We start from the raw sequence: 18,070 nt of genomic DNA on the forward strand, positions 1-18,070 counted from the left end.
CCACTCGTGCCTTTCAAGATCATTCTGTATTTTGGGACAGTGCTCGTTACAAAAGTCGCTGAAGCTCCTAGCAATTGATACGGGGTCCTTCATCATTCCTGTCACATGTGTGTAAAAGGGTGCGGGCGAACGCGAGGGCCTTATCCGCGTAGGCGAGGTTATGACTCCTCTCCGTGGCCTCTAACAGAGCCCAGTATTCTTCCGCAATGCTTGGCCGATTGTAAAGTGCTGCTTCAGCCAAACAGTGAGCATTTGCATCTTCGACTTGGGCAGTGCCGTCCAACGACGGATCCCCTCCGGCTATCGTCCCGCAGAGGAAGATCCATGCGATAGGCCTAGGCCTCTACTGTTGAAGTACGTATACAGCAGCAATAATCCTGAATTAATTGTATTGTTGTTCCTATCTTCAGGCGTTACTATTACTAATTAGCCCTCCTTAGGGGCAGATGCGCAAAACATTGATTTTCCGTTATTTAGGTAGGGAAATCTATCCTAACAATAACTAGCGTACCTCTACTATTTTCCCCTACTTTTACACTAGCGCACCTAGCTATATTACCTGCTTTCATACACCCTCCTAGATTAAAGCTATTTGGATCTTTAAAGTAGGCCGTGACATTTGCTCTGTTCTTGGTCCTTCTTGACGGTGGATGAGGATGAGTGGAAGAAGTAGCCACGTCAACGTGGAGAAAACCCGATTCCTCCTGTCTGGGACTTTGTCGAGCTTGCCTTCTTCAGCTTCTGGGCAGGATTGGTTAAGAATCGAGAGGGGAGATGATTGAAGCTCGGCCGTGCTCAAGACTGGCTAGGTACTACTGAGAACCAACCAGGGTGATCATATCCATTCACAGGCATTCTGGTGGGCTGTGCCGCGCACCGCAGGATGCCTTGCTGTAACAAGAAAGAGACGAGCACTGAGTTCACTGAAACATATCGGTACTAGGATGGTGAAATGCAATCTTTACTTTTATTTTAAATCTATCATTGCGTTGGAAGCAATGTGTCTTGTTGCCAGGGAGCCGTTCGTTGACGACGTCGCCGCGAAACATTACTGGCCAACAATCTCCTCCTTGCAGTAGATACCGTATTCCTGAGCGCAGGTACGGCAGATTAGCTCGATGAACAGGTATTAAGGTGATCATATTTACCTTGAGGTCCTTGATGAGAGGATCGTTGATCTTGCTGCTCATGGGAGCGAGGACGCCCCTCTCGGAAAGAGTTCCGTTCAAAACCTGCTTGACGGCAACCGCGCAGGGAATGCCCACTAGGCTCGGTTAGTTGGAGAGGTTCGTCATTCGTGGGCGTGTGGTACTCACCAAGTTTGGCCATGGCTGAGTAGCCGTTGGGGTCGGTGCTGCCGTACTCGACAAGGGTCGAGAGCCTGGTTTGCTTGGTGCCGTCCTTCAACTCAACCTCGAACTTGTGTTGCAGGCTTTGCTTGGATTAGCATCATGTAAAACGGGGGAATATGCCTCGAGTGACGCTACGCACGGATCCAGTGGCTTGGACCTTCGGCATGCACAAGTGCGGGAATGCTTCACTCACATAACGATATCACGCTCTCCCTCGGCAAATTGCATCTTCTTCTCAAGGGTGGCGCAAAGGGTGTCCAGCGGGTTTCCTCGGGGGGTGGTCTTCAGCCCTTCTGTGTTAGCCTACCTCGCTGATTGACGTCACGTCGGCGCAGGCCCGCACGCGACGAACCATGGCCAACCTATCGGGCTCAAAGGGCGTATATGTGTAGACTTACGTTCTCGGATGAAAAGATTCCAAGCCACTTGAGGCCGCCCAAGATGTGGTCACGCTGCTCGTCATCCTTGAAGCTGGTCTTGGCCAAGACAGCCTTGATGAGCTCTGCCTCTTCCGAAGACGAAGCACCCAGAACGTTGCGCGTGACCTCCTTCCAAGCAATCGCCTCCTTGCAGTAGTTCTGCTCCTCGTCCTTGAGGAATCCGATGTCGACGAGGACCTTGACGAACTCGGGGAAACCGGCGTACCGCAGAGTACCTCTATACACATACACGCGTCAGTGGTTTTGTGCTTGTAAGGAGCGACTGAGCCTCTATATGTACCTGATGATGGTTTGCGCTTCGGGGATGTTGTAGCGCTCCTTGTATCCTGTCGAGTCTCTGTTGGGGTACGCGACGGTGGCGAATCCTTAGTCACACGTTATGTCAGTGTCGAAGGAGATGCATGGAGGTCGGTTTTGAAAACTTGGACACTGGTCTACGCACCTGGGTAGATGTGGTACGGCTTGGCAGTGGCCATGAGATCTTGGATGGAGTCAGCTTCAAACACTGGCGTAATCCGTGGCTAATACGGCTACTTACCGGGTCCTGCGACGTTGACGATCTTGCCGTCCTGGTAGAAGCTGGCGGCATTTCTCAGCGCGAGGAGGACGCCGCGGGGAGACCTAGATGCTCTGTTAGCACGACGACTCCAGGCGTCGAAGCACAGCCTCCAAGGCTTCTAGGCGTGGTGGGACCGGAGGTCTGCGCAACGAAGAAGGTGAAAGACGGAAGCAAATCTAACCATGAGAACTTGTATCCCAGAGGGTTTCCAGAGCTCTCCGGTGCCGGGAGACCTCCGCAGTAGGACAGGAACGAGTTGATCTTTCCGCCCTCCTTGTGGACCTCTTCAATGGTTTTGACGGCGTCTGATAAGTCAGTTGGTGAGTTGGTCAATTAAGCGGCTCTCGGGTCGGTTCTTACACAAGTGGTCGATGCCGGGGTCTGCGAGCAAAAAGAAATTGGTTAGCTCCTGCGGCCATATGGGTAACAGCTGGCCCTTGCCCGAGGAAACTCACCGAGACCGATCTCGTTCATGACGGTAATGCCGGCATCCTTGGCAGCCTGGTCGAGCTCGAGCATAGCGGGGGAAACGTAGCTGGTTGTGACCACATGCTTCTTCTGACGGATGGCAGACTTGATAACGCTGGCATGGAACGTGTAGGGAATCAGGCTGATGACCAGGTCGTGCTTTGCGACTTCGTCGTCCAGGGCCTTGTCGTCAGTGACATCGAGCGAGATGGGGTTGGCATTCTTGACACCGGCAGAGAGTGCCTTGGCGGACTCGAGCGTTCTGCAGGCTGTGGAAAGCTCAGTAGGTGGACTTGGGGGTGATAATGTCGTCAAAACGAACCAACAGAGACGGAGACGCCAGAGTCCGAGAGGATGTCGAGAGTCGGGCGAGTGACGAACCCCGCACCGAGCATCAATACCCTGACAGACAGGCAAGTCAGTACAAGGAATGACGAACGGCAGACGAAAGGTGTATTGTCTTACTTTTGAGACGCCATTGCAATTGGTATTTGTGAAATATAGCGACCTTTCCGAATTGAGACGTACGGTTGAGAGGAGAAACAGTTGGCCAAGAAGCTTTGCAATCAGGTCACAGATGGTATCGTAGGTGCAAAAAATCTTTGGTGGGCTGTACGGTGCCCCTCCTTTGGCGGGGAAAACTTGGTGTACCTCCGACACCGGCCGCGTTCCGGGGTGGCGTTCTAACTAGGCGGACTGGATCCACCTCCCCAGACGGGGGGGGGTCCCTCTCAATGTCACGTGCATCCCACTCCGGGGCCACTGAGAAAATGTCAGAGGTCAAGATGCAGCAAGACAACAAGGATAGTCCCATCAAACAAACCCATCAGAGTCTTTGTTGTACTTGGATATTCCAGCCCCAGGGATAACGTTGAGAATTTTGTAACCTTTGCTCGTACACTGAACCGTCAGCACCGTAGCTCTACTTGATGAAATCCTGTCGAGTTGCTGAAACCTTTGATGTGAAACGAGCCCAATTGAAGTATTGTTTTTAGTGCCCCATATTATAGGGTTAGCACAACGTTCTTCCTCCAAAGCTTCCTAGTCTGGGTTGAGTGAACGTGTTATAATCCATCATCTGAGAGCATTTAATGTGCATTCTCTGAAAGTGAATACATTATCTCAGTTGATCTGTCGACTTATTAACGCTTTGGGAACTACCCTGAAGAACAAGAAATCGTGTTCAATTCATTCCGATCTTGGCCTTGCTGGGCATTTGTTCCATCCACAAAAGTTACAAAGAACATTGTCATTAATTCAGTGTGGCCCAGCAATGGCTATCGAACAAACAAGCTGGACCTTCCATATTTTGGATACAGGCAGGCTTGAATTTGAACACCGCGATAAGAACTACCGGTATTCCACACCTGCTGAATCTCCCCCTGCACTTATGACAAGCTTCACTACGTCTCGTTCTTTCCTTATCACCTCCAAGTAAATTCTATCTCACATGACCTCACCCCGCCTCAACCCAATTTGCACAGCAAAACTTCTCAACAACAACTGCCCAAAGACCTTGATCCTGCACAACGAAGCTTCGCACAAACAACAGCCCGAGTCCAAAGATCGACTGTGATTCACGCAAGGTATTTCATCTTGAGATGCCACTTCTTCCCTTTCTCCATTCAATAACTAACCTCAGACAATGATAAACAGGACTCTTCTATGTATGTCGCCGTTCAATATTCGCATACACCATTTTCCGCTCAACCCCTTCTGGAAGCTTTGAACGCAACATTGCGCGCTGAAATTCACCATGGCTCGTCATCGCAAAGTTGCCAAGTCCTCCTCCGACTCTTCCCTAGCGCCCAAGACTCGTGCCCACAAGAAGGCTAGTCCTGTGACCGAACCAGGTGTAAAGTGTGAAGCTTCTGGTTCCACAGATGTCAAGAAGAATTCAGAAGCAACTGAGAAGCCTGAAAAGACGATTAAGAGGAAGATCTCACTCAAAACCACAATCTCACCTCCAGCAAAGCGCCAGAAGACAACTGTTATCAAGCCGACCGAGAATGATACCAAGCCTATTGCTACCAATCCAAGCACTCCCAAGAAGAAGCCAGGAGCAATTCCACAAGAGTCTTTTAAGCCCCAATTCCGCACCTTTCCCGAGACTCCGAAGAAGCCTAGCAAGATCAAAGACGACGCGATGCACAAGATGGATGACTCTGACTCCGACCTTGAGCCCCAGTCTATGGCTGTCCACAGTAGCAGTTCTCGACGACTCAAGGCTGAGATTGCGAAGCTCAAGTCTCAGATCAAGAAACCCAGAGATTCGGCGCCCAGTATCTTCACCAGCACGGTCTACAAAGACAAAGATGAGAAGAAAAACAAATGTGGTCTAGACAATCGCAAAATCAGCCAGGTCTCTGAGGGCCACATTCTTGTTGCTGAAGCAGATTACTCAGTCCTGATGCGCCGCACAGTTACTGTCAACAAAATGGTCCTTACTTTCATGGAGTCTACTAGCGGTGTTGAAGACTCAAACATTGACAAGAACCCTGCTCTGACCTACCTTTTGGCTGAAGCTCATTCTCTGTCCTTTGGGGTTCAGTCTCTCACTAACGCAATCACCCAGCTGCCTGTCGCAGAGAAAGACAGTGCTGCAGACATTAAGAAGGTTGTTGAGGACACTGGAGGCGCTGTGGTCTCTGAGCAGCTTCCAGCCGAAAAGCTTGGAGATGGCGAAGAGGACATTGGAACTGACCTGCCTACTCCCACCAAGAGAGTTGTCATTAAAGTCAGCAAATAGGTTCGAGGCTTAAGGGAGGTTTGGGATTGAATAAAGCGCGTTTTGTTGGCTGGGAATTGGGCACCCAGAAGCGCTAGTAAGGGGACATATTTAAAGAGCTTTTCTTTTGCACGGGGAAGTGCTAGAATAGTCATTTAGGAGACCAATCATACAGATAACTAGCAATAGTGTGTTAATATGCATTCAAGTAATACAATTGTATATGTGTTATAATTTCTCTTCATCTAGAGTCAACTCTTTTGGTGCAAACATCGGAGGCTCGCCACTCTCACTCCCTTGTTAGTGGCCTAGTTCCGGAATTTTCATTTCTTCTGGCTTATGCTGTGTGGCAACAATACCCATGTGTTATCACGCCAAGAGAGCATTTTAGGTAAAGCCTGGGAAAGTTATGGGCAAGACTTGGGATTTCATGCCTACCGCATTCTCCATGACAAGGATTGCGAACATTAGAAACCCCCATCAGAAATCCCGGCGCTTCCGATGGCGCTGGATTTTGAATGTCAAGAGCATGTTCTCAATGAGACTGTTGCCAGTGTGTGGTAGCCCGGGGGGTATGACGTGGCTGCTGACATGAATCACTAGAATGGAGATGGACACTACGGCACCAGTCTGGTGGTCATTTTTGCCATCGGCAAGCTATCCCAAGCAAGGCAGAATGCTAGACGCCTTCCCTTGCCACCCGGCCCAAAAGGTCTCCCTCTTGTGGGAAATCTACGGGATATACCTCCTCAAAACACATTCGCGCCTTACCATTGGGCCAAACACAAAGACTTGTACGGTATGAATAGCAAAGACTGCTCAACTAGCAGAGATGCCGCAGCTTCGAATACCCTAGGTTTTAACTGAGTGATACTTCTTATGACAGGTCCCATCAGCTCCCTCAGCATACTAGGCGACACAATCATCATCATCAACGACGCTCAGATTGCGTTCGACCTCTTTGAAAAGCAGTCTCTGAAGTTTTCCGATCGACCGTTACTGGAATTTACAACAGTGTACGTGCGGGGGGGGTAACCTATAGAATGACAAAATCATCTGCATCCTCCATCTCTGCAACATAGCTCTACGTAACGGTTCTTCTAACACCGGCCAGCGTCGGATACGTGCAATCCACCGGGGCGCTGCAATACAACGAGACACTGCGCGCCCATCGCAAACAGTTCTCACGAGCTAGAGCACACAGCAGGTAGGGAGATACGAAATGAGTGAAGAAAGGCTTGTATTGTGGGAAGATGAATCTCCCGGGTGGAGGGCCCATATAAAGGGGGCCCTCGAGCTCGTTCATGTGACATGGCACGTGGTGTGGCTGACGACAACCGCCACGCATACACGAGCTTCCTGTGATAACAGTTTTCCCGAATCATCGGTACGGATGCATCAGTAAGCCAATTCGACAAGCTGCAAGAGTCCGAAGTAGCCCACTTTCTCCTCCACTTGTTGGATGACCCGGAGAACTTGGAGAGCCACATAACAAAGTCAGTCAATGAAATTTTCATCGAGGGGGCCCGTTGATTACTGCAAGGCTAATACGCAAGTTTCATCAGGGAGGTTGGTTCCGTTATCCTCCATATTGTCTACGGCTACAGCGCCGAAAATTTCAAGGAGGATCCTCTTCTCTCTGTGATAAATAGAGTGATGGACCAGTTTGCCCGGTCAGCTATGCCTGGAGCCCATCTGATTGACATTTTCCCCATTCGTACGTTGTTTCTATGCTTTTTCTTTCTTTTCTCTCCAAATTACAGCTTGAGAGAACGATGATTCGTTTTCTGACGTCTGACAGTACGATGTGTGCCATCGTGGTTTCCGGGAACAGGTTGGAAGAAAGAGGTAGAGACATACACCAAAGACCTTAACGAATCAGTTGAGAGGCCCTATGCCTTTGTCGAGCACCAAATTGCGCAGGGCAACAACAACGAGTCCTTTCTCTCGCGTCTGATGAACCATGGAAAAGATACAAGCGAGGATAAGCATACTAACAAATGGGTTGCCGCCTCCATGTATCAAGGTGGATCGGATACTGAGAGTCCAAAACATATATATGTTTTGCTGACGAGCAGCGCGCTATGGCGGTGAAAGTTAACATTTTATAGACTGTCGCAGCCATCTCCGGCTTCTATCTGGCTATGACACTCTATCCGGATGTCCAGAAAAGAGCACAAGAGGAGATCGACCGAGTAGTGGGCAGCGAGAGGTTGCCTACTATGGATGACCGCAATAGTTTACCATATATTGATGCTCTTGTGAAAGAGATTATCCGATGGTGGCCAATTGGTCCCATGGGTCTTCCCCACGAGAACACAGAAGAAGTGGCTTATCGGGGTTACCGCATCCCCAAAAAGTCAATCCTGATGCCTAACATCTGGTAAGAAATCCCCTAGATTTTGCGTTACCCGGACGGTGTTTCTCAGAAGGCCATCGGAACTAATGGTACACACGTGTCTAGGTGGTTTACTCACGATCCTGCCGTCTACAAGAATCCCATGTAGTTCTCGCCCGAAAGGTTCCTGGAAGGCCAGGATCGCGAACCGGAGTATGACCCGCGCAAGCTGTCGTTCGGGTTCGGTCGACGAATCTGCCCAGGAAAAACCCTTGCTGAAAGGACGTTGTTCCTCAGCATTACTCAGTCGATTGCTGTGTTCGACGTTGCCAAGAAAGTCATCGATGGCAAAGTTATCGTGCCGAAGGTCGAGCCCAAACCCGGAGTCATCAGTCACCCGGCTCACTTTGAAACGTCAATCAAGCCCAGATCCCAGCATCACGAGGAGTTGATTCGCTCGCTTGAACGAAAGTTCCCATGTAAAGAATCGGATGCGAGGGTTCTGGAGAGAATGGAGTTATGATTAGAGGCTGGCGTCTCAACTTGGATGCTTGTTATCTTCCCATCACTCTTGTTTTGTCCGTTGGTCAACTAGGCGGTACTAGACTCGAGGAAACGTGATGTTTAGTCTCATAGATCGCTCTTCGAAGGAACAGATGCTTCTTGTCACCCTCTGGGCTCTAGTGAATATCTCCACACCTAGTCTTTTGTCTGCTCACCTTACACAGCTAGGTAGATTCTACGCAGCTTCAAATAGTGCCATTGAGGAGTCGCTAGCAAACATGGAATTTGATCAAGCAAAAGAACAGCCGAAAGGCTTCAAAGCTTACGCTATTCAAATCACCGAGTCTTTTAGTGCCATGAATATCTTCCGGGAGGAAGAAATATGCAGAGTTGCGACGGATAAGCAATGTTTGCCACCTGCTGATGTGAGATAAGCGCTCAAGTTGCGACCAATTAAGTCCCTTTATCCTGTTACTCTGTGAGGTGACCTGATTGGATCGGGTCGCCAAGCTGATGTGGATTGTAATCTCAATATTGCATAACGTTTTGCTTCAATCCTTTGCAACACTTACTCATCATGTGGCTTATCGACACTTGGACCCTCGAGCTCGTCGAGGTGCAAGGCGACCCTCAACGGCACAGCTATGCCATATTGTCACATACGTGGGGCAGCGATGAGATAAGCTTCCAGAGCTTCAAAACTATGAGCACGGCCTCAGTTGGGACCACGAGCGAGGATGGAGTCAGAAGCTTGGCTGAGACCGAGAGCGCGGATGGGACCAAAGGCGGGTTGAGAAAAATACGGGACGCGGCCGGCCTGGCCAGAAGCCACGGATACGGCTATATGTGGGCCGACACCTGCTGCATCGACAAGACAAGCAGTGCCGAGCTCTCGGAATCCATCAACTCCATGTACCGCTGGTATCAAAAGGCGGCTGTGTGCTATGCCTATCTATCCGACGCAGTAGATGCGGAAGACCCGTTTTTGGAGAATTCGAGCTTCCGGCGCAGCCGTTGGTTTACGAGAGGATGGACCTTGCAGGAGCTCATCGCGCCCAAGACTGTCGAGTTCTACGCTTGCAACTGGTCTTCCATAGGCAGAAAACGTTCCGAAAGCGCATTTTGCGAGCTTATTGCCAAGATTACAGGGATCCATCTACAGGTCCTCGTGGGCACAACCTCGTTGGCTGACGTTAGCGTTGCCAACAAGATGCGCTGGGCCGCACGAAGGCAGACGACGAGACCAGAAGATATTGCGTACTGCATGATAGGTCTGTTCAACGTCAACATGCCTCTGCTCTATGGAGAAGGGGGGCGTTCTTTCATTCGTCTACAGGAGGAAATTCTCAAGGAGACAGACGACCAGTCCTTATTCCTTTGGGGGTTCTCCCCGGATGAAACCACTAATTCGGACGACCTCTTCGGTCTCCTCGCCAAATCGCCAAAGTCATTCTCTCGAGTGGAATTTGGCCATGTAAGGCCGCTTCCTCCTTCGGAATCTCATGAGAGCTCGCCCGCAAGCATCACCAATCAAGGTCTGAGGACGAACATGCTTTTGATTCCAGTACAGCCCGAAAGCGATGAGTACTATGCTGTACTTGACTGTCTCGTTTTAGATTCTGCATCCTATGGCACGGACTTTAGTCCTCGTATAATCCTACGGCGGCTTTGGAGTGATCAGTTCGCCCGGGTCAACTCAAAAGAAGGCTCGGTCATTTTGCTTTCTCATGAGCAGTCTGATGAAGCCGGGGGGTCCTACGAAAGCATCTATGTCAGGCAGAAGCCGTTTTACGCACTTCCAGAGATCAGAGTCAGGAGCAAATACCCAACAACGGCGGGGATGAAGGATGACGGGCGTGTCCCATTCTTCATCAATGGTGCGCACCCTCCTGAAAGATGGGATGCCACTTTATCAGTAATACGGACGAAAGAGCCGCAGTCGGGCCACACAGTTGCTGTGTTGCGGTTTGAGTCGAATGAGCCTGGATACGCTTCGGTGTTTAACATGGCGATCGGGCTTCGTCGGGTGAAGGGACGGTGGGAGGTGTGTCATGAAAAGCACCCACATGCTGGAGACAGCCTTGAGTCTGTATATTCGAAAACCCCCCACATTTCCGCTGGATCCCAAGCGGCTTTATACCATGCGTCCAAGGAACTTGGGTACATCACCGTCGATACAACAGAGTACCAGCGCAGAGGCCGTCGCTTCGTTCTCCTAGAGGTTTCTTCAAGGTCGGAACTCAACATCGATGTCGGCGGGAATTTGTCCGTGGAAACGAACTTCTCACAGCTGGCGAAGAATCTCGTCCAACCATTCGACGAAATCGCGGCAGCCACGCGGCAGTGTTGTTACGAGGAGACTTTCTCGGACATCATCTCCCCGGTTGGAAAGATCCGAGACGGAGTCAGAACCCGATTCTCTGGAAACATTGCGACCCGTTTTGGCACCGAGATCCACACCGTGAAAATCGAGCGCAACCGGCCCTACGCCGCGTTGCTAAACGCCATCCGAGCGAGAGATGACCGGACCGTTCGAAATCTGGCAAAGGGAAACAAGAAAATCCTTGAGATGGAAACAGAAGAATTCGACAAGTTCCGTGCCGTTCACTGGGCTGCGACGTTCGGTTCACAGTCCATGGTGAAAACACTAATGGGGCTTGGCGTCGACACTTCCAATCGAACCGCAAGCGGCTTCATGGCAGTCCACCTCGCAGTTCTCAACGGACACTTTAATCTCGCTGCCTATATTCTGGAAGAAGAAAGGGAAGTGTATCTGAATAAAATACAGAAAGCTTCGAGCTTGGTCGGATTGCCATGGGAGCCGGATCCAACGTGGTCTGAACCCTCAGAGAACGCAGATATTTTTCACAAGTTCACCACCACGAACCTGGACACTATACTGCACCTATTATCCGCCTACGTCCCTTGGGGCTGGGCTAGTCAGAGATTCCGAAGGCTCATCGAGCACATCAAAGATGACTCCTTCGGATCCCGGTCTTTTCCGCACATCAACTGTATAGGCGAGCTTCCTATCCACCGAGCAGCTGCAACAGGGAGTGTACAGGCACTCGAAGCCCTGGTAAGTCTGACCGACACGAGCCGCCATATCAATGTCCGAGACGATGCCGGACGGTCGGTCTTGTTTCATGCTGCGTGCGGGGGTCACGTGGAAGTCATCTCCAAGCTAGTCAGCCTAGGTGCCATGCTGGACGTCGGCGACGACTACGGCCGCAGCCCCCTACACGCCGCTGTCATGGCTGATAAAGCAAACGCGGTAAAAGCCTTGCTCGAATTGGGTGCAGCGGCGGATAACGTTACCCACGCACTCGGGTTGACACCTCTGCACTTCGCTTGTCTGTACGGGTCTACGGGTTGCGTGATGGTGCTGGTAAAGGAACATGATTCAGGGTCAGCAGACGTGAACCGCTGGACATCAGGCGACTGGGCCTTGTTCCAACCGTTGCACCTCGCAGTCGCGAACGGATACTTGGAGGTCGTCTCGCAACTTCTTGAGGCAGACTGTGAAACCGAAAGCCGGTGTAATGGGTATCTTTGGCTTACGACCGACGATGCCGGTGGGGGATATGTCGGAAGATTGGTCAAGTTGGAGGAGCCGAAGACTCCCATGGAACTCGCGCTTTTTCTGAATCGCACAGAGGTAGGTGCAGAGTTACGCCGATTCCAGAAGGAGAAACGAGGATGGGTGTGACACTATAGCTTCATGCACAACTGGCACTTCGTATTAGCCTCCTTTTGTGATGATAATATATAAGTCTAGTTGTAGCGGTAGCAACTATAGGTCCATTTTAATCATCACACTTCGTCATGTGCTCTTCATCAGGCAGTTTTTCATTCATTACTTGCATTGCCTGCCTATATATCAGAGCCCTCTTTTCACATCTCTTTCATAGAGTTAAGCATCTCTCACTCCTATTTTTATATGCCCTGCTGTGAGCTTTAACTCATGACTGGAGAATTGGAGGAACCAACCAGGCTTCAACTGCAAGATTATGTCATCCCATAACTATTTGGCTTTACTCTTTCAGGCTTCAGATCATCGGCAAAATATGCTTCTGGCATCTCTCGCGACCGTAACGCAGTGCTCAGCGTTTTCTCAATTTTTACTGTGCTATGAGTCCGTTCATAATCACGCGGGCAATGATAGATGCCGTGAAAGTCCCTCATTCTCGCTTCGACATTGATGGTACCTTTCATGTCCGACATGCGTCCTCCTGTGTTCGTTAGATTGGATGTAATATGCCTCCGAGTTCGCACTGACTTGAGCTCGGGCACCGCCTGATCAGGGTTCTAAATTGTAGTATCATTGCCGTCATACTGCACCGTGGAATCGGCTCTAGCATGCGCGGGACAAGCAGGACTATAGCATCTGTAGCCTTTTCCGATTGCCCCCAAGCGTCTCTGATAACTCTTGACTAGCATGCCCTAATCCAACGTGGTCTGGATCGAAGGGAACAACAATTGAATCAACCAAAGAGAGAATTAAAGCCCTGTGAGTTGTAGTGTGAGTATATAGGAGATATGGTCTAAGGAGGTAGGTTACATGATATTTACGTAATACACTACTACCCTGGCAGTATCCCTTACCCCTGCCTATTAGCGCACTCCGATTCTGAAGCTATTGCGGTTGCTGGCGTGCGGATGCGTCAGGTCGGGCGACTTGCCCTGATGGCAGGCAGCGCAGAAAACCAAAAGAGCCTTTCTGTTAAGCGCAGTATGTATCGCGGTGTCAAAGGACTCCTTTTTGGACGGATCCGTTGGCAGTTTCATCGTCCATGACATACAGGTACAAATGATCTGCGACTCTCTTGCTGCTGCATAATTACTGTGCAAATCTATGCTCATCTTCTGTGCCATGATTAGCTATCCGATAACAGCATCTACAAACAGAAGTGGGTATAAACGCGCCACATCAGAACACGTGCGTGATTGTGAGGTTGGAAGGGAGCTTTGCCTTCTGGTATCAGGAGCACAAGACCTCAAAAATAGCAGTCAAGGGTCTCACAACTAAGACTACATGAGGGCAGGACAATCTACAAGAGATGGCTCCCTACTAGCTTGGCAACTGCCAGGCGGCAAATTGCAGCCGTAAAAAGACCTTTGCGCGCCTAACCTTGCCAGCCTCCTTGGATGACGATACTTCTATTCGCGTGCAATTTCTTCACTGTGTAATTGGTTCAGCCACGATGCCCCAACAACCAGTAAAGCGTGGCATACTTTACGCGCATCCAATGAATTGGAAATCGCCACAAGCATCACTAGCAGGTGGAAAATCCTGAACATTGCGTCCAACCGTTCCTGACACGTTGTCGCACCCATTCCCAGTAAAGCTCAGAATACCAGTACACTACAAAGATGATCGTTGTTATTAGTCTTCTTTTTCCCAAGTAGAACAGTAAGAAACTTACACAAAACGAGTTTAAGCCTTGCTTAGTACAGGTTTCCGTAGGGTCTGCCACGCCATTGATGCTACAGCATCGCCCACCAAGCTGAGGCTTGAGGGGTCCAGGCTTATTGATTGTTTGCGCAGAAACAATAGCCGGGACCAATAAAAACACGAGAGAGTGGCGCATTTGGTTTTGTTATGGCCAAGTAGGTAGAATGGTCATCACAAAGAATCAAGGGAAAGGAGTAATAAGTTATCAACCAGAGGATTCTAGAAACGAGGAATAGACTGATATTTAATAGGCTGAATAGGGGCTAGATTGACGTGTATCAGAAGTGTTACATGGGTGTGATGAGACATAGGAGTAGCCAAGGATAATGACCCCTATAATTACGTAGTAGTCAAGTATGCGGTTATTTTGTGGGTGTGATCTTGGTATTATGCTGGTGTCTAACCGAATAGGTATAGCAATGACAGTCACATCGAGACCCGCCAACCTACCTTCACCAACCGCAAATACCACATTCTGTCACGCGAACTCTAACCGACGAACCTTAACCTTAATCCTGGCCATCCGAACCATCCTTATTCCGTACTAAAAACTAATAATCTTACAAGCTAGAGCACACAGCAGATAGGGAGATATAAATAAGTAAAAAAGGCTTGTATTATAAGAAGAAGAATCTCCTAGGTAGAGGGCCTATATAAAGGGGGCCCTTGAGCTTGTTCATGTGACATGGCATGTGGTGTGGCTGACGGCAATTGCTATATATACATGAGCCTCTTGTGATAAATAATTACAGTTAACAAGGCTACTCAACGTTGAAAAGGAACCACTATCGTTGTCAGTTACGGAGAAATGCCGATTTGGCCATTCGTAATTGTCCCTGCGAGACCTGTCAGCAGTTCCGTTCCGCCGCCTGTTGAAACCTACCGTCGCGAAAGTATGCCGCCGCCCAGTGGGCAAAATTGATAATTCTAAGGGGATCGCAAGCTATTTTCAACTCGGTGGTTGATACAGTGAGCCCGATGATCCCTGCACATGTGTGCCTACATATACTTTGCCAGTTTCGGGCCCTTCGCCAACGACGTCGGCTAACCCTATAGGCGGTCCAATGGGCCCCTCCGAGACACTTTCCAGGTTAACTCTGAAGCATATGAATTTATATACAGAGTCTTTCTATATACTTCAGCATTTCGGTTTGTTCTGCGCCCACTTGTTTGGGGTCGGAAAATCGGGCAATGTCCAAAGCCCGACTAATCTCCTCTTCTGTAGAAACGGCTTGACGCTCGTAATTGACAGGTCCATCCTCAATAGAATGCGGAATGAACGCCGAAACATTCGTAGTGATTGGCGTCACGGCCTCCCGGATACCCATGCCTGCAGGCTCTCCATCTATCATCCAGATTCCGAGCACGGGATAGTGGGGTTTGTTCTCTGCGTCCTTGAATTCAGGAGGCAACGCCAGTTCCTGAACTATATATCCTTCTTTGCCGTAGGCTTTGTCGGGTTCAGTCTGTATCACTTCGCCGTCCGCCTTCAGGGTGATGCCGCCGCCTTCTCGGGAAAAGATCGGCTTCCGCGCATATTTCGTAAGAGACGCCGGGACGCTATCATCCTCGAAATATGTCGGGAGAAGCCACTTTGACCGCTCGTCATCTTTGAAGAGAGACCAGAGAACGGCAAAGAGCGCCTTGTTGCTCCAGAGCATCTTGTATGGCGGCTCGATCCAGATGGTACCATCACTGCTGCCCATGTCAGTGAAACACACTTGTCCGCCGGCTTCTTCCACCATAAACTCCCACGGGTAGAGCTTGAAGACGACGTCGAGATGGTTGCCTTCGAGGTCGTGAAAGCGGCCGTCCGCTAAGGAAATGCCGATTTCTCCCACGCTTATGGCTTTAGTTTTCCACCCTGCAAGCTGACAGGTCTCCATGAGGACCATGGCATTCATGGCGTCCTCACCAGTGGACTCAGACTCGCAGGTTGCAAAGTACACGGTAGGCTTGTAGCCGAGCTTTTCGTCAATAAGCGTCAAGTTACGCTTCCAGGCTTCAATCAGGTTTTCGCTGATGCTGTTGAACTGGTCGTTCCCATGGCCCGTCTGCTCAAGCCACAGCCATTGGATATAGGCACTTTCGAGAAGGCTTGTTGGCGTATCTGCGTTGAACTCGTAAAACTTCGGACAGCGCAATCGAGTATCAGGGTGTTGGAGCCCGCCAAAGCAAACGTCAAATCGCCCGTAAACGCTGCCCCAGGGTGGCTGGCGGTCCCAGGATTTCGTGATTTGCTCGTATGCGAAAGGGGGAATGGCCATCTTCTCCATGATTGTCTTGTTTTCGGTCAGGTAATCTGCCGCCTTACAGCACATTTCGAACACATCCCGAGCGGCTTTCTCGAGGAGTTCAATTTCTTCAAGAGTGAAAGAGTAATAGCGGTTGTCTGGCCAATATGGCTCTGACTCATGGGACCCAATAGCATCGGCGTATACGAGTCCTTGGCTCTGCACGAGGCGCATGGCGGCCGGCCTTTTCTCGACGGGAATTCGTCGCATCCTGATCTGCTTGCGTATTCGCCCGTATAATTATTCAGTATTAGGCGAATGAAAATGGACTGATGTAGGTTTTATGGAAATGGACGGGAGTAACTTCGGCAACCACTTTTCTTTTACGTCGCAGATCGGATCTTCTACCTTGAAGCGCTGGGAACTTTCAAGTGTCCACCAATTACCGATGTTTACTCAGTAGCAACTGAATCAGTCTGTGTCAAGCTACCTATAATAGAAAATTTGTATACCAGATAAACCAGTTTCAGTGCATGCAGGAACCACGTGCTACAAATAGATGACATGACCAGGGGTAAAAGACTTTCTATTCCCACTCTGTAGTTACTCAACCAGGGACATACCCTACATAGCCATCGGCCTTCCGCCCTCAGTCGGCTTACCCGCCACTACTTGAACTTAAAACCTGTGAGTGATGTACTTTAGTACAGTATTACAATGATAGACATCTTGGGGTTGTGACGCAGAAATGCCGATGTGCATTTGTCTATATACTATCGGTTCATGCTGACCTTAGCTGTGAGGTCGATTATAGGTTCGGGTTGCGCCCTAAACTTGCAAGAAGAAGACCCATTCGAATTAGAAACTAGATATCCCGGGTTGAGTATGTAAGTGTATAGAATAGGTTGCACTAGTATGTGTTCTCCAGAGCCTAAGGGCCTGATCGGCACCGCCGATATCATTTGACACTTTGGATAAGGACCGATAACGCAGACTAAGCACCACCTATAACAGCTATTAAAGCCTAAAATTTACTAGATTAGGAATATAACCATGCTGTATCCTCCTGTTCTAAGCCAAGTGTACTATAATTTAAGTTTAAATAGCACTTATGGCTGGTGCTTAGTCTGCGTTATTGGTCCTTATCCGAAGTGTCAAATGATATCGGCGGTGCCGATCAGGCCCTAAATCAAAGAACGATCTCAACAAAACCCTACGCGTCTATATGTCATATATGTAGTCCGTACACTTTTCACCCTTTAGGATTTGTAGTAGAGCAAAGTAATTACTTTAAGCTCTCGGTCTCTGATAGCCCAGTACTAGCCGCCTAAACTACCGGGGCCGCGGCCGAAGACACCAATGGTAGTACCCGCTGGCCCCCACCAGGGACGACGGGTCATATATCCTAGCACCAAAACGTTGACAAAATCGGGGGAATCAGTGTCACAAACCCAGTCGTCCCGCGATTGCAAAGTCCGAGGCTTGAGGGGGGGTGAAGCGTTTGATGGCGGCGGATACTTTGCGTTTTGGCGCATGATTACGTCGGAGGCATCGTAGATGTGGGTTTCCGGCTCGACCTGTGTGCCTGGGGCTATGTCTGTGACGTCTTTGCCAAAAACGAAGAACTCTTTCAGGGCTTGAACATTGTCGCAATTCGCTTCCGGGACCACGGTGCGATTAGCATCGGCACAAAAGATCTTGGCTTCAGAGGTGCGCGCGAGGTAGAGCGCTGCGGCAGCTTGTAACCCGGGTAGGGCAGCGTGTCTGCTCTTCATGGCGACGATAGTGATCCGGAGCAGTCTGGAGGGTCCGACCGAAGAGACTCGGGCCAGTTCGTAGGTTGTTATAAAGGAATGCCGATTTAAGAAAAATCCAGGACCTTTGGGCTTTATGGTGGGTTGTGGTATAAGATCGGTGAAGAAGTGTGTGGATGCTTATACCAGTATTGTGATTAATGCAAGGAGGGTTGTTATATTCTATGGCCGAGTGTGT

At 49.8% G+C, this 18,070-nt stretch overlaps 7 protein-coding genes across 7 annotated transcripts; 3 read left to right on the plus strand and 4 right to left on the minus strand.

Moving 5' to 3' along the window:
• Positions 1–1,048: 1,048 nt before the first annotated feature.
• GLRG_11086 (saccharopine dehydrogenase) lies at positions 1,049–3,298 on the minus strand (the record flags this gene model as incomplete). Its single annotated transcript, XM_008101724.1, has 12 exons — positions 1,049–1,090; positions 1,149–1,264; positions 1,317–1,432; positions 1,546–1,634; positions 1,751–2,009; positions 2,073–2,157; positions 2,235–2,273; positions 2,331–2,413; positions 2,533–2,656; positions 2,807–3,088; positions 3,142–3,221; positions 3,285–3,298. The coding sequence occupies 12 exons, from the start codon at positions 3,296–3,298 to the stop codon at positions 1,049–1,051; spliced, it is 1,329 nt and encodes a 442-aa protein (XP_008099915.1).
• Positions 3,299–4,575: 1,277 nt separating this feature from the next.
• GLRG_11087 (uncharacterized protein) lies at positions 4,576–5,568 on the plus strand (the record flags this gene model as incomplete). Its single annotated transcript, XM_008101725.1, has 1 exon — positions 4,576–5,568. One exon carries the CDS (start codon positions 4,576–4,578, stop codon positions 5,566–5,568), a length of 993 nt encoding a protein of 330 aa, XP_008099916.1.
• Positions 5,569–5,977: 409 nt separating this feature from the next.
• Positions 5,978–8,054, plus strand: GLRG_11088 (uncharacterized protein; the record flags this gene model as incomplete). Its single annotated transcript, XM_008101726.1, has 9 exons — positions 5,978–6,100; positions 6,151–6,346; positions 6,434–6,563; positions 6,662–6,754; positions 6,954–7,043; positions 7,113–7,264; positions 7,349–7,608; positions 7,659–7,930; positions 8,012–8,054. 9 exons carry the CDS (start codon positions 5,978–5,980, stop codon positions 8,052–8,054), a joined length of 1,359 nt encoding a protein of 452 aa, XP_008099917.1.
• Positions 8,055–8,966: 912 nt separating this feature from the next.
• GLRG_11089 (uncharacterized protein) lies at positions 8,967–12,098 on the plus strand (the record flags this gene model as incomplete). The annotated part of the gene is made up of 1 exon (XM_008101727.1): positions 8,967–12,098. One exon carries the CDS (start codon positions 8,967–8,969, stop codon positions 12,096–12,098), a length of 3,132 nt encoding a protein of 1,043 aa, XP_008099918.1.
• A 1,527-nt stretch (positions 12,099–13,625) lies between these two features.
• On the minus strand, positions 13,626–13,980 carry GLRG_11090 (uncharacterized protein; the record flags this gene model as incomplete). Its single annotated transcript, XM_008101728.1, has 2 exons — positions 13,626–13,754; positions 13,816–13,980. The coding sequence occupies 2 exons, from the start codon at positions 13,978–13,980 to the stop codon at positions 13,626–13,628; spliced, it is 294 nt and encodes a 97-aa protein (XP_008099919.1).
• A 976-nt stretch (positions 13,981–14,956) lies between these two features.
• GLRG_11091 (glutathionylspermidine synthase) lies at positions 14,957–16,312 on the minus strand (the record flags this gene model as incomplete). The annotated part of the gene is made up of 1 exon (XM_008101729.1): positions 14,957–16,312. The coding sequence occupies one exon, from the start codon at positions 16,310–16,312 to the stop codon at positions 14,957–14,959; it is 1,356 nt and encodes a 451-aa protein (XP_008099920.1).
• Positions 16,313–17,397: 1,085 nt separating this feature from the next.
• Positions 17,398–17,853, minus strand: GLRG_11092 (uncharacterized protein; the record flags this gene model as incomplete). Its single annotated transcript, XM_008101730.1, has 1 exon — positions 17,398–17,853. One exon carries the CDS (start codon positions 17,851–17,853, stop codon positions 17,398–17,400), a length of 456 nt encoding a protein of 151 aa, XP_008099921.1.
• Between the last annotated feature and the right edge of the window lie 217 nt (positions 17,854–18,070).

The sequence above is a fragment of the Colletotrichum graminicola genome (genome assembly GCF_000149035.1).
Source record: "Colletotrichum graminicola M1.001 genomic scaffold supercont1.72, whole genome shotgun sequence".
NCBI classification, from domain to species: Eukaryota; Fungi; Ascomycota; class Sordariomycetes; order Glomerellales; family Glomerellaceae; genus Colletotrichum; species Colletotrichum graminicola.